Raw genomic sequence first — 14,205 nt, 5'->3', positions numbered from 1 at the left:
GTTGTGAAAGCAACAGCTTTATGTGTGATAGTGTTGATTGAAGATTATGGGTCTGATATTATTACTCCGATGCACTCACATTAAAGGGTTACTAGCAAAGTGCAACGGCATAACAAGACTGTTACTTACACTAGATGTTGCTCACGACTTCGATGCTCAATCGCTTATCACGCGGGAAATAAAACTATTATATTAGAGAGAGGTAACGGATAGACAGACACACAGTACACAGTACCTACTATTTATAATTATGTATAATCTTTACTAGGTGCCCGCAATACAATAAGCTAATCTTGCGTACAATTCATAAGGAACATTTTAGGAGTAACCCGGGAAACGATCTATGTACAAAATTTTATTAAAGTCGGATTAGTTACTTATATCTGTTTTGTATAATTTTCAGTATGATTCCTCATCATCGTACAGAAACCGTGACTCAGGGAGAAGCAGTACGAGCATTCCAACACAACGTGCTACCGTCACTGCCAAATACACAAGCACTCCAAACTACAAGACTTCCAGTATCCCCGTACTAAACGACCGCTCTAGTCGAGATGAAATCCCCATATCGACGATCGCCAATCGCTACAGCAACTATAACAAAAAGTTAGAAAAATCAACGCCACAGTTTGAGAAAAAAGACTACACCAAAATTGCAGTGCCCGCAATAAGCTCCACACGGAGTAGGGATGTAAGTCCGATATCAACGTCATCAAAGTATGGTCTGAACCGGCCTACCAAACATGTGAGTCAAAATTGCAAGGATAAAAATGTCGAACCCAAACAAGCCGATATTGACAAAGACATTCCAAATAAGACTGATAAGGCTCAAAGTTATAGTGGCTTATCGAGTTACAAAATTTATCCACGGAACTCTAGTTATACTCGCTCTATACCTAGAACAGAAACCAAACCCGATATATCAGTAAATAGGTATGCGATATCTAACCGCCTTGCAACCTCAAATTATTTAAAAAGTCCCACCCCAGTCAAAAGGCCCTCACTATCACCTGTAAACGACACTGTAGATGTAAATAAATCTGAGTCAGAAAAATCTTCAAATCAGTCAAACTCATCCAAAGATAGGATCGAAGCCAAAATTTCACCAGAAAAAGATATATGTAAGGAAAACGCAAATAATAAAAGTGAAGTAATTCCTGAAAATGAAGATGAAATGGAAGCTATAACTGTTGTAACAAGACATACATCACCGACTCCACCAGGATCATCCGTTTACGTTAGGATGAGAAGAGCAGACATGGCCAAAACGATAGAAAAAACAGTAACAAGAAAAAGAATTAAACCCTTAATGATAGACAAGGAAATGCAGTCAGATCGACTAGATGACACTACGAGGTCGAGCAGATTTGGAAGCACAGCTAGAACTGCGGTTACTAATTGGACTTATTACACCCCAAACACTAACAGCTATACTGGCTATGCTGGAAGATATTCCACACAGTATTCTCATTTGCGCGAGCCTTCTTGTAGTTCCTATGAGAGAAGTAGTCGAAGTCGGAGTAAAGAACCAATGCCACAAGAAAACAAAAGCATTAGTTCTAGTTCAGAAAGTGAAAAAGAAAGAGATAAAATATATATTACTAATAATAGAGACTGTGACGAAGAAACTATAAATACTTATGAAGAAAAGAAGGATGATGATACTTCTGAAATTATTATAAATGTCAACCTTAAATTAAAGAAAGCAAAAAGCCCTGAAACCTCTACTGAGCTAGTGTCACCAGAAATAATAATTACAAATAGCCACCAGTTGCCGCCACAACCTCCAAAGAGTGAAACCACTTGTAAAGTAAAAAAAGTAAAAGTGCGAAAATCTAGTACAGATTCTTCATCAGATTCGTCTTCTTCAAAGAAAGTTATTAAGAAAAAAATAAAATCTGCAAGTTCTACAGAGTCCGATGCATGCAGCGAGACTGGTAGCAAAGGCAAGGACTCCACAAAAATTCCAAAAAAATCTAAACTTTCTTCATCTTCTAGTATACCTAACAGTTCTCCGAAATTAAAGAGTTCTAAATCAAGAGAAAGTAATAGTCCAGAATCTAGTGTAACCATTTCAACACAATCATCCATTAGTGAGGACGAAAGTGTTTCAAAGTCAAAAACAGTCGACAATTCGAGAACTTCAGCAGATGAAACATCAATACCTACTGATGTTTCTGGTAAACATCCATCTACATTTTCGCCAAACAAAAATGAAAATGGGACCGAAGAAGCGAAGTCATTCCTAATAAGGGCACTAGCGCCGGTAACAAACTTATTTAAACTACGACATCAAGATAGTAGTGATAACAACAAATGGCTTGAGAAATCTAATTCCTCTGAATCAACTGGCAAGGATGTTACAAACATCACAACTGAAAGTTTATCTGGTAAAAGTAGAAATAGTACTAGTAACATAATTGCGTCGAACGATGATAACGTTGTAAAATTAAAAGGTATCCGACACATTGAATCAGGCGAACGTGCCTGGTGGCTGGAATCCAGTTCTGATAAGAGAACTTCTCAGAGTAGTGAGCATTTATCGCGCCAACAAGATGTCAAAAGTGATAAAAACTCAAGTTATGTCAGCCCATCGGAAAATTTAGAATCAAATAAAATGCAGAAACAACCTGTATTTGTAGAAGATGAGAAGCCGTGGTGGCTTGACAGTAGCGCTAATATTCCTGAAGGTGTAGAGCGGTTAACACCTCCTAGAAAATCGTCAAGTGATAGTGATAAAAGTGAGAAGTTCAACTTCTTTAAAGTCCGGCACATAGAATCAGGCGAGCAAAAGGATTGGTGGCTAACGAGCAACGATAACTCCTCCAACAAGCAAGAAAGTAGTTTGAGTTTAAGCAAATCGGGATCTGGTGCTTTTCCACTACGTCGCATACGACATGTCGAATCCGGAGAACGGCCATGGTGGTTGTCTAGTGAGAAAAACATTCCAGAAGGTATAGAAAGAATACCGTCACCGACGCCTCCGAACGAAAGTGATTCATCCGAGTCGGAAGAAGAACAAGTTTATCCTCAAAACATTCAAATTCCACCGTTCCCTTTACATCTGCCTGAAGATGAACCGCTGGGTGACAGAAGAAGCCCTGAAGGCTTGGAGACGCCTAAAGAAGAAGAAGATTACGGAGGTCGGAGCTCTCCTTACGAAAACAACCTACTGTATAGGAATGCCTCGAATCACTTACCGTATCAGAAAGGTGCCGAGAAATATATTTCTCGTTACACTGATATCGACGACATATTGGGTACTTCTGGACAGATTTACAGCCCATTCATGGATTCCATTTTGGCTCGGCGAACCGGTCAGGTACATCTTGATGATGGTGAATGCGAGGAGATAGACCCTACTCAAGTAATAATTCACGACAGCACTGCCCAGACACCCGTTATAAAGAAATTACGCTGCAGGTAATAAAATATTTCTTACTGTAATTACATAATTTGTGTAAAAGCACTAAAACGGTCTCTGTTAATTCTCTCGAGTCCATTGTTCGGCTTAATTGGTGTCTAGAAATGCTATTATATCATAAATTTGAACATAACGACAGTAGCAGTTTACATAAAAGATAAAAATTGTTATATTAAATTGTAAGGTTATATATATTTCATTTGCAAGAAATTATGTACCTATCTTACTCAAAAAAAATATTTTTTTAATTTCAGAAGCGAGATTATTGATTGCAGAGACGAGGACGTGGTATGTACTAAATTTCTCATTAAACATTATAAAATTCATATTGGTAATGTTAGTGTTATGGAACGTAATAACGCATACGGGATTCGGAAATCAATGAATACCATGAGTATTTTTTTTTTTGCACAAGCCTCGTTAGCCATAGATAACTCATCAAAATTATAGCCTTAAAAAACTAATTGTTTCAGGTAGCACATAGCAGGTACTCAAATAAAAATATATAGTGTAACGCTAATATTTTATTTAAGACTTAATAGCTAGGCATACTTCGTTTATCACATTAACTCAATAAAGCCTCCGTTTTTCTCGGAAGCTTTAAGACACATAAGAGCTTGCACAAAACATCTGTTCGCTACCAAGTTGTTGTTAAAAAAAGTTACTTCGATTTCCGCCGAAATTTCTCACGTAGCGCCGCGGCGTAAGGCTTCGCGGAGCACTGAACCGACTATCCTTGAATCGGTCGCCCTGTGGGAATAGTGAAAGAAAGAGACAGAGTCATAATGACGACACTGTCAAAGAATTGAAGATGCAACATTTGAAAAACATTCGTTACGCAATGTAAAGTTGTGGCAAAACTTTTAAGCTCGTTGTTTACTAAAATTTTTATGAATCTTATAAAAAAAACACCATAAAACTTACTTTTAAGCTTCAAGGCTTACATTTTATCTTCATCATTTAATTAATCCTACCCATTTTTTTTATCCCATTATAAAATTTTATATTTTATTTACACAAAAAACTAACTTACCAATAACAAGATTCACTCAGCTACTTAAACAATCCAAAAGCCTCAAAGGTTTCGTCTCTTTCTTCCGCACGATACGAAGTGATACAATGTTCTTTCGATATAACGCGACGGAATTGTAGAGCAATACAAATAAGTGAACGTGTGGGAAGTCAACAGCTATTCAATATCGTCGGGTTACATGTGAAAATCGTGCGGCAAATTGTCTATCAACAAGTAACAACCTCTTCAGTAATACTTATGGCTTCGTCGCAGGTAGTGCGCTCTACGAAGAGAGGCAGCACCCAAAAACGTTAAAAACAAACAATGAAGTGATTTTTGTGAGAGACAGTGTTTTGATCGCGGCAAGGTAGCGTCAAATATTATTTTACTTGAACACCAGAAGGCGACCTAAAGTGTCGATTTAGCAGGAGCCGGTTTATTTTTCTTTTATGTTCACTGACGATAGGTCGCTTTATGCACATTTCGAGATTCAATTTTTTTATCCAAGTTTCAAAAAGTTTTCTGCAACTTTTATATTTGTTTTAGCATGAACAATAATTATGGTATAAATTCTTTATAGTTTTAAACAAGTTGTTGCTCGTCTAAATGTCAATTATAGTGACTAAATTACAGCTGCACGATGGAATATTTGGCTGAGTGATCAATCACATTATCAACGTGATAAGGCTGTATAGCTAATTCACCCAAACTCTATTACATTTGCATAATATGAAGGATATAAAAGTAAACTCATTTAAATACTCTACGTTATCTAAGTCTGGTTTGTAGAACTCTAATTCAATACAAACATTTCAGAGGAACGGTACATTTTGCAACAACGAAAGCATTTCCCCACGACCTCTACTGTTCCTCATCGGAATCAGTACAGCCATTACGAAGCTAATGTTTATAAGTTATAACTAACAAACAAATAATAAAAGTTTTTATACTTGACAGTAAAATGTAACTTGTAAGATAAAACTGCTAAATCAAAGCAATCTACGTTATCAAATCCAGTTGTATCATTTTTGTGAATTTTAAGTTATGAGCTATTGTTTCTACAGGTTAGAAGATAACGAAAAATTTTAAATTATTGAAACTAGCCTTCCGCCTATAACATTACGTGGTTCGATTATATTTTATTACAACACAATAATTATTATGGGGTCTACCTCCGACCCCGTAATAATTATTATGTTTGCTACTAAAAATATTATCATTGTAACATATTATTGTATTATACTTGACAATTTTAACGTCGATATGATAATGTCAGAAATGTATTTTTGTATCGTATTTCTGAGACCCGAGGCTTACTCTTGAGGCTGTCTGCGGTTTCTAGCCTATTCTTGATTTTAACCGACTTCCAAAAAGGAGGTTATATGTTCGGCTGTGGAGATTATTTTTTTATTTTTGTATGTTCAACGATTACTCCGCCGTTTGTGAACCGATTTTCAAAATTTTTGTTTTGTTGTATTAGGTTTCACTCCAATTTGGTACCATGTTCACAAAAGTGGTGACCTAATGATGGGATCCATGAGTAATCGAGGGAACTCCTCGAAATTTATATGGAAACATATGGTGATTTTGGTTTTATAAGAAGCATCCTAAGCATATGCTACCAAAACGCAAGATTTTGCACCGAGGTATACTATTCAATTACAAATTCAACCTTTACTCCAGAGCGTAAGGCACACATTTGGGTTGGACTCAAGGAAACGGGGCACTATAGAAAAAAGACAGAAAAATTTTTCGTCAAAACTTTAACCTCTTATAACCACCCTTTTTGAAGGGGGCTCGGGGGGCGCGGCCCCCCGCCAAAACAAAAACAAACACAATCCAGAAAGTCCAAAAGTAGGTTAGGTTAGGTTGGAACTTAGACCACAACACCCAGAAATAGGAGCCCCGCGTAGCGGGCCTCCGTCGACTTTCTTTTGTACTAGTTTGTCAAATAAATTGGGGTAGGTTTGTAAACATTTACCAAGATTAAGATAATATTAAGAGGTTGAAGTATTTTCGCCATACTAACGAGGGTCACATTTCGGCCTGTCATTCGACAGGGGTTGATTTTTGAGAAAAGTTTATTTAAATTATGTTTTTCCGAATTCGGCTAAACCTCAACTATTTCTGTACTCAATCTTCATAATTTTGAAGTCGGTGCCAGTTTCAAATATTGTGTCAGAGAACTAAAGATTCAGCTATCTGGTACCGACTTCAAAATGATGAAGATTGAGTACAGAAATAGTTAAGGTTTAGCCGAATTCGGAAAAAGACACTATTAGATAGGAAACATTATTTAATACTTTTTAGTTCATATTATAAGAATGTTATTATTGTTTTTACCTTGGAAGTCGGTTTTAATTTTTTGTTAAAAATAATTATGTTCAGTATTACATTATTAACTATTGACTAAAATATATACATAATGTTAGGAAACATTTTCAAATCATTTTACTTTTTATTTCGTATTTAATTAATTGTTTGAAATATCTTAAATCTTAATATATTCGAACAAGGTAGAGACTAGACAAGACTTAAAGAAAGTTACGAAGCCAAAAATAATTAAAATATGAATAGACACCAAACAATTTTTTGCAAAATTCACATCTTTAGCGACCGGAAATAGCTAGATTTATAACCTAACAGAACTCTACTAAGACAATAGAATATACCTGACTTGGGCTTAGATTACCAAAGCTAACTGTTCATTGTTTTTATATATAGAGTGAGCAGGCTGATAGTGATGAATAGGTATAGTCTTTGGACTATACCTATTCATCACTATCAGCCTGCTTAAAATTTAGGATTCATTATAAAATTTTGTAAGGCTTTTGTTGAAGTATAAACCACGAAATACCTCCCCAGATAAACAAAATTGAATTACAATTGAATTAATACTACAATGAAAAAAAAATATGCTCTATAATCTGGACAAATGTTAACCGTAGGTTAGATACCATTTTATCGTTATCTTCTTTATTTCCGTATATTTACTGAACGAGGGAAATAAAAAGAGACAAGGCATGAGAATTGAGATTTAACCTGTGCATTTAACCCAGTGTTTAATCTGGATTAAAATTATTTAAACCAGATATTCCTGGTTCTTATTAAAAATTATTTAACCTTATATAATATTCGTGGTTCATTTTAACTGCGGAGCCCAATAATGGCCAAAAACATGAGATGAAAGTATTTTTCACTTCCTGTGAATGTGGTGTATTACACCTTTTATTGGTGTGATAATAATGTCTTGGAACAGAACATTTTCAAAACCAGTTCCATACTTCATTCAGAATTAATGTAAAGTTTAAAAAATATTTTATTAAAGCAAGTTCTACAGATTTTCTGTAATGATCTGCTTTACCAGGGGCGGATCTACTATATGGCTTTTTGGGCTGCAGCCCAGGGCCACGCGAATACAGAGGCCCCCCAACCGAACTGAAACCAATAGACGATATTGTCAATAATAAAAATTATATAGAATTAAAAAAAAACCGATTATAAGGTTGGCGCATTATCCAAATGCCGTAGACGAACATTTAGTGAATGAGTGCATTCAGTTAAAATCTTACTTACTGCAGTCTAAGACAGAGTCTTACACCTCTTGCAGTGAAATTTTTTGGCTAATTTATGAAAAGAAACTTATTGATGTTTCCCCAAACTGTTATACCATCTTAAAGATTTTTAACGATGCCGATCACTAGCTGTGAAGCAGAGCCATAGAGAAATATAATACACGGGGAGCAGAGCGTTCTTTCTCCAGGATGTCGTATATAGAAAACAAATACAGGACAACAATGTCGTCATTAATTATCAATTTCGATAGGTAGGTTCTGTAGGTCCTTTGTTAAATCGATATGATAAATTTCGATTTAACAAAGGACCTACAGTGCGATGACCAAATAAAAGAATTTTCAGTTTGTTTGTTAGTTTGAACGTGCTAATCTTAGGAACTACTGGTCCGATTTGAAAAATTATTTCAGTGTTAGATAGCCCATTTATTGAGGAAGGCTATAGGCTATATTTTATCACGCTAAGACTAATAGGAGCGAAGAAATAGAGGAAAATGTGGAAAAAAACGGGGAGAAATTATTTGAATCAAATCGAACTAGGAGTTCCTGAGATTAGCGCGTTCAAATAAGCCATTTCAAATAATTTCTCCCGTTTTTTTCACGCTTTCCTCTATTTCTTCGCTCCTATTAGTCTTAGCGCAATAAAATATAGCCTATAACCATCCTAGATAAATAGGCTATCTAACACTGAAATAATTTTTCAAATCAGACCACTAGTTCCTGAGATTAATACTAGATGTTCCGCGCGGATTCGCCCGCGTAATTTAGGAATGTCACGGAAACCGTAAATTTTTCCGCAAAAAAGAAACCTATGTCCTTTCACGTTGTCTATTATTTATGTGTGCCAAATAACATAAAAATTGCTCCAGTACGTTCAAATAAGCCCTTTCAAATAATTTCTCCCGTTTTCTCCACACTTTTCTCTTTTTCTTCGCTCTTACTAGTTTTAGCGTGATAAAATATAGTCTATAGCCTGTCTCGATAAGTAGGCTATGTAACACTGAAAGAATTTTTCAAATCGGACCAGTAACTCCTGAGATTAGGGCGTTCAAATAAGCCATTTCAAATTATTTCTCCCGTTTTTCCACACTTTCCTCTATTTCTTCGCTCCTATTAGTCTTAGCTCAATAAAATATAGCCTATCACCTTCCTAGATAAATATGATATTTAACACTGAAAGAATTTTTCAATCAGACCAGTAGTTTCTGAGATTAGCGCGTTCAAACAAACAAACAAACTCTTCCCAATTATAATAATATAAGTATAGATTAGCTTGTCAAAATGGCCATTAGTTGAGTAATTAGGTAGAGCAGTATTAGCCTAGGGCCCCACAAATTCAAGATCCGCCCCTGTGCTTGTATATGTAAAACGTTTTGGTAGAAAATTTATTTTCGTACTTACTCATAAAAAACTTCGTACTCGTAAAAATTACATCGAATATATCCTACGGCCTTCCTCTCTTTACTCATTGACAAAACAACAAACAGATGTTTTATGACAGCTTTAAAGACAAAGAAATTTGGCCATGTCCTACCTAACTAAAAATATACCTGGGTAGACAGTCTAAAGATTTAATCGATGCTATGTTCAAAAATACATTCTAACTTTATCTTATATCTTTAAACGAGCAATTCTCAAATCGAGCAAAACGAGGAATCGGCTCCAACGATTTTCATGAAATTTAGTCTATAGGGGGTTTCGGGGGCGATAAATCGATCTAGCTAGGAATCATTTTTAGAAAATGTCATTTTATTCGTGTTTTATTGAATACCGAGCAAAGCTCGGTCAAATAGCTAGTTTACAAATAATTTGTACCTACTTACTAAAATTTCGCTAAATTCATAATAATAATTGCCGCAGTTATCAAGGGTGAACAAGACGACGAAGGGTGCCTTGTATTTGTTTCATAATATTATATGAGGCTACACTAATTACTATAGTTAATTATTATTTATAAAAATGTATTAATATGAATGTACCATTAAAGAAATTGATTCATAGGAAGTTGACAAACCTACTTCATTTGGTCGGATTGTGTCAATTTAGCGCGGATTGCACCGATATACTTTAACCAGAGTAGACAGAATGATATAGTATACCGACTTAGAACTGATGTTGAAATTTTCAAATTTGACGTATAATGACGAAAATCGTTGCTAGGGTTGTTGAATTGTTAACTACGTATTTAAAACTATGACATATTCGCTGAACGTGTTCCTCTTTGGTCGTATTGTTGTTTGTGTTTTGGCACATGCGATTAAAATTGTCAGAGTCCAATTTTGAAATCTTTATTTTAAATATTTAAAAATAAATTATATCAGCCAGCGCGAGGCACATTCCATTTATAATCCTAGTGAAACCCGACGAATTTGACAGATATTGAAACCTGTCCGTCTCTTTGCAGTCGAACTACTGGTCGTTATGTCTATTGTGCTTTAACTATAACTTTAATTAACTATAACCAAATGTCAAATGAACTGTCAAATCTCTAGTAAAAGTCGCCATATTTGACGATAACCTTAACTTTAACAAATTAACAACCCATGTAAGTCGTCTTCTGTCGGCTGGGTTTGACAAAACGCGACTAAAATAAGTAGGTCCACTATCTGCTTATTAAAAAACTTTTCTGATAGTACTTAGTGTTAGTTCTGTTGATGTACACTTAAACCTGTAAGATAATATTAACTGTGCTTAAACTGATGATAATGTTTGCAATAATTACTATACAACTAGATCCACCTTTGTGGTCTCATGCTAGTTTTTACTGCGCTAAAAACTTGACGTCGGCATTGTTAGCTTGTATGGGTCCAATTATATCGGAAACCGGCTGAAGTCTCGTTTATTCGTGTGAAATCAATTAATTGATCGATATTTACGATATGCATGTGTGTCGATATCTAGTTTTTAGTCTAAGGCAAACGTACTCAAAGTGAGACCTCTAGGGCTCCGCAAGGCCTATTATTGGGGCTCCGCGATAAATTAATCAAGTACGTCATCAAACACCGCAATTCATTCAAAGACAAAACATTCTCTTTTTTAAAAGGTTCTGCCATCAAAAAAGTTTTAGGACCACTGCACTGGTCTGAGGTTAAATACTCGAGTACTCCGTTCTACTATTTTGATGCAACTTCGTTCCTTGTTCGGTCCAGTCCGTTTTTATTATGGTACAGTAAGCATTTCTACAAACTCTACATCGAAATTTTGACAACTTTCATATTTTTTTTTAAAGAAAAAAAATATCCCTTTTGCATATTTGTTTTAATATGGTATAAATTATCTTGTCAAGGATAGCCTAAAGTGCATCTGGTTTTGGCCCAACGTCAAAAAATAAGCAGAAAAACGTCTTATCTTGAAGCTATCTTTTGTAGACAACTTCGCAGCAACTGTAAAAACAACCACAACAAGCCAATTATTATCATAATAAAGGCAAGATGTCAATTACTTTTAAAACTGCTTATCTTTTCTGCTTTATTTATATTTTCAAAATTGACCCAAAATATTATCAGTATTTTCGCGCTTAAGTACAGTCAACAAAATGATTAATAAAATTGTAATTTTATTATTATTTAAGATTATTGAGTCAGGGAATACAATACTGTAGTATTGTATTCCCTGACTCAATAATCTTTACTTTCGTTTGCAACTTATTAACTTTTAAATGTACGCCTAAATCTTAACTTTTTACTGTTCACAATAAGTGTAGGACATAGAAAAATATAGTTAAGTAGGATTAATTATTTATTATTGTACGTATTGAAATTTAAATGTCTACCTTTCATCTTCCTTTTTCTCTCTCTCTTTTTTTTGCTATGACTATGCTGGCTGTACCTACTGTACACAGTCTTGAAAACATAATTAACCCGAACATAGTAACCTGTTTTCGAGAGACAAGTTTATTCTCATCAAAACCAGTCGATGAATAAGATGTTTTTAAATCGATAAGGGAAATTTATTTTTTCTAAAAAAGTTCTGTCTCTGCCGAGATACAAGATATAATATAGCTGCACAAGTTATTTTTTATATTTTACACTTACCTATAATAATTTTCTCTTACCTTTACTTAGAACTATTTAATTTTTAAAGGGCGTTACCCTTATTTATAAGATCTACACTCGTATTATAATTTACGATAACAGCTACACTATGCAGACTCTATTGATTTATTTTTTGACGGACCCATTAACAGCTAATAGAAAATTAGTCTAAAACCAGCTAAACATAACATAAATATATTTTGTATAGCCAACAACATTAATCACATGTTTATTATATACAATAGATATAATACAATGTTTTGTCCTGCTATGATACGATATAAAATTCAGACAAAACTCCTCCATTCTCTGTTAGCAGTTAAAAATAGCATTTTTAATAATATAGTATAATCTCTAGTTTTTGATACAGGTTAGATATTTTATAAGTATTATAGAAAAAGTGCCTGTTTTGCTTGAGGTCACAGGTATAGGACCACACATACTAAGACGTAAGGTTTTTTATTTTTACTGGACAGGTGGGTCGTCGGCCCAACTGTCGGACTGTAAATGAACTCAGCTCTCAGACGCATACATTAGCATCTCATACAAAAAGTGTCCTTTATAATATTATATATTATGTAGAACCTAAGTTTATGAACATAAGTATAAAACAAAAGAATGGAGTCACAGAACACTTTTCTCCAAATCATTATGCCACAGATAATTATTATTGCTAAAGAAAAAAACTTTAAATATCATGTACTCTCGCCAATTTGGGGGAAAATTGGTTCAGTCGTGTACTTTTTTTCATTCATTACTACATTATGTTATGATATAATTAGTAAGTATAGGGAAAACACGATATTTAAACGTTAGATCAGATAGACTGACAGTTGCAACTGTTGCAAGTGTTTAAAAGCGGCATAATTATGCGACACTCTTATATTAGCTATGTCCCGCGGTGTTACTTGCCAATTATTAGGGAAAATAAAATGCGCTATTTTCCCGCAATTAAGTAGCCCGCAATTAAACCAGGGTTTAAACTAACTCCACACCAAATTTTATTAAATTAATCGCTTCAGCCGTTAAGACGTGAAGAAGTAACAAACATTCAAACTCAAAAACTTTTGCATTTATAATATTAGTGTGTACTTATAAAACTGGTAAAAACCAGTAGGTGGCGGCGTTTACCGGTTTCATCCGGTTTTCGATTTTGGTTCTCCTTTGATTCCGGTATAGAATTTCGCAAGAGCAGCGATCACGACACGATCCTTACAAAGGGTATGGAGAAAGTACTTCCTTCCTTGCATCATAATGGCAGTTACATGACACTGTGCGGCCACACGACATGACCTGCTCGAAAGTGCTTAAAGAATATAAAGGATCAGCTTTGCCGGCAGCTCTGATATGCCAAATCCTTTTTTAACACGCCTTCATTAGCTTAGGCTGTACATGTATGTAACGGAATCTTTGAGTATCGATCGAGTATCGATCTATCTAGGAATGTCATTTTATTCGTGTTCGAATACCGAGCAAAGCTCGGTCAAATAGCTAGTTATTATTAATATGAAAATTTTACTCATCATCGGTCGAATAGGTAGATTCAAATTTCAAAGTCATCAAATACAACGTCAATAACTCACAAACTTTACATCTGCATCTATACTAATAATACATATTAGTATAGATTTACTTTACCTCTGGTGGTAGGAGTCCAAAAACAGACAAAAATATATATTTTATAAATATTTATTTTGTTAAAGCCAGAAAGTGTCAAGCAGTGGTGAAATTTAATTGACAAAAAGATGTAGAGTATGTAGTAGCCTCACTACTCTTCTATTACTCAAGTTACAAACTTTGCCTATGTAATATATTAGTATTATGTTTGCGTCAGGATCACAAGAGTCCCAAAAATCGGCCATGCGAGTCGGACTCGCGCACTAAAGGTTTCGTACCATTTAAGAGCAAAAATATGCAAAAAATTGGTTTTCTTGTATAGGAGCCCCCGTTCCATATTTATTTTATTTTAATTTTATTTATTAATTATTAAAGTACTCATACTATTAGGTACTTTGTGAATATTTCAAGTGCCATTTTTGATATAAAGCAAACATTATGCGACATTAGGACTACTACCTATATTTTGTAAAAAATATTGACTTCATCATATTTTTTTTCAATTCTTGTCTCTGGGACTCAGCTGATCTCAGACTGGCCGTTTCA

The 14,205-nt window shown here is 34.7% G+C and overlaps 1 protein-coding gene across 3 annotated transcripts in view; it reads left to right on the top strand.

Moving 5' to 3' along the window:
• LOC121738398 overlaps positions 1-14,205 on the top strand; it is a 106,113-nt gene that overhangs the window by 22,405 nt on the left and 69,503 nt on the right. For all 3 annotated transcript variants that reach the window (XM_042130415.1, XM_042130416.1, XM_042130417.1), the window contains exons 3-4: positions 404-3,423; positions 3,679-3,712. In XM_042130415.1, the coding sequence (XP_041986349.1) occupies positions 404-3,423; positions 3,679-3,712 (3,054 nt within the window). The remainder of the gene's footprint in view (positions 1-403; positions 3,424-3,678; positions 3,713-14,205) is intronic.

This window comes from Aricia agestis, chromosome Z (genome assembly GCF_905147365.1).
Source record: "Aricia agestis chromosome Z, ilAriAges1.1, whole genome shotgun sequence".
Taxonomy (NCBI): domain Eukaryota; kingdom Metazoa; phylum Arthropoda; class Insecta; order Lepidoptera; family Lycaenidae; genus Aricia; species Aricia agestis.
Note: the sequence above shows the minus strand (reverse complement) of the source record. Positions and strands in the feature narration are given on the sequence as shown.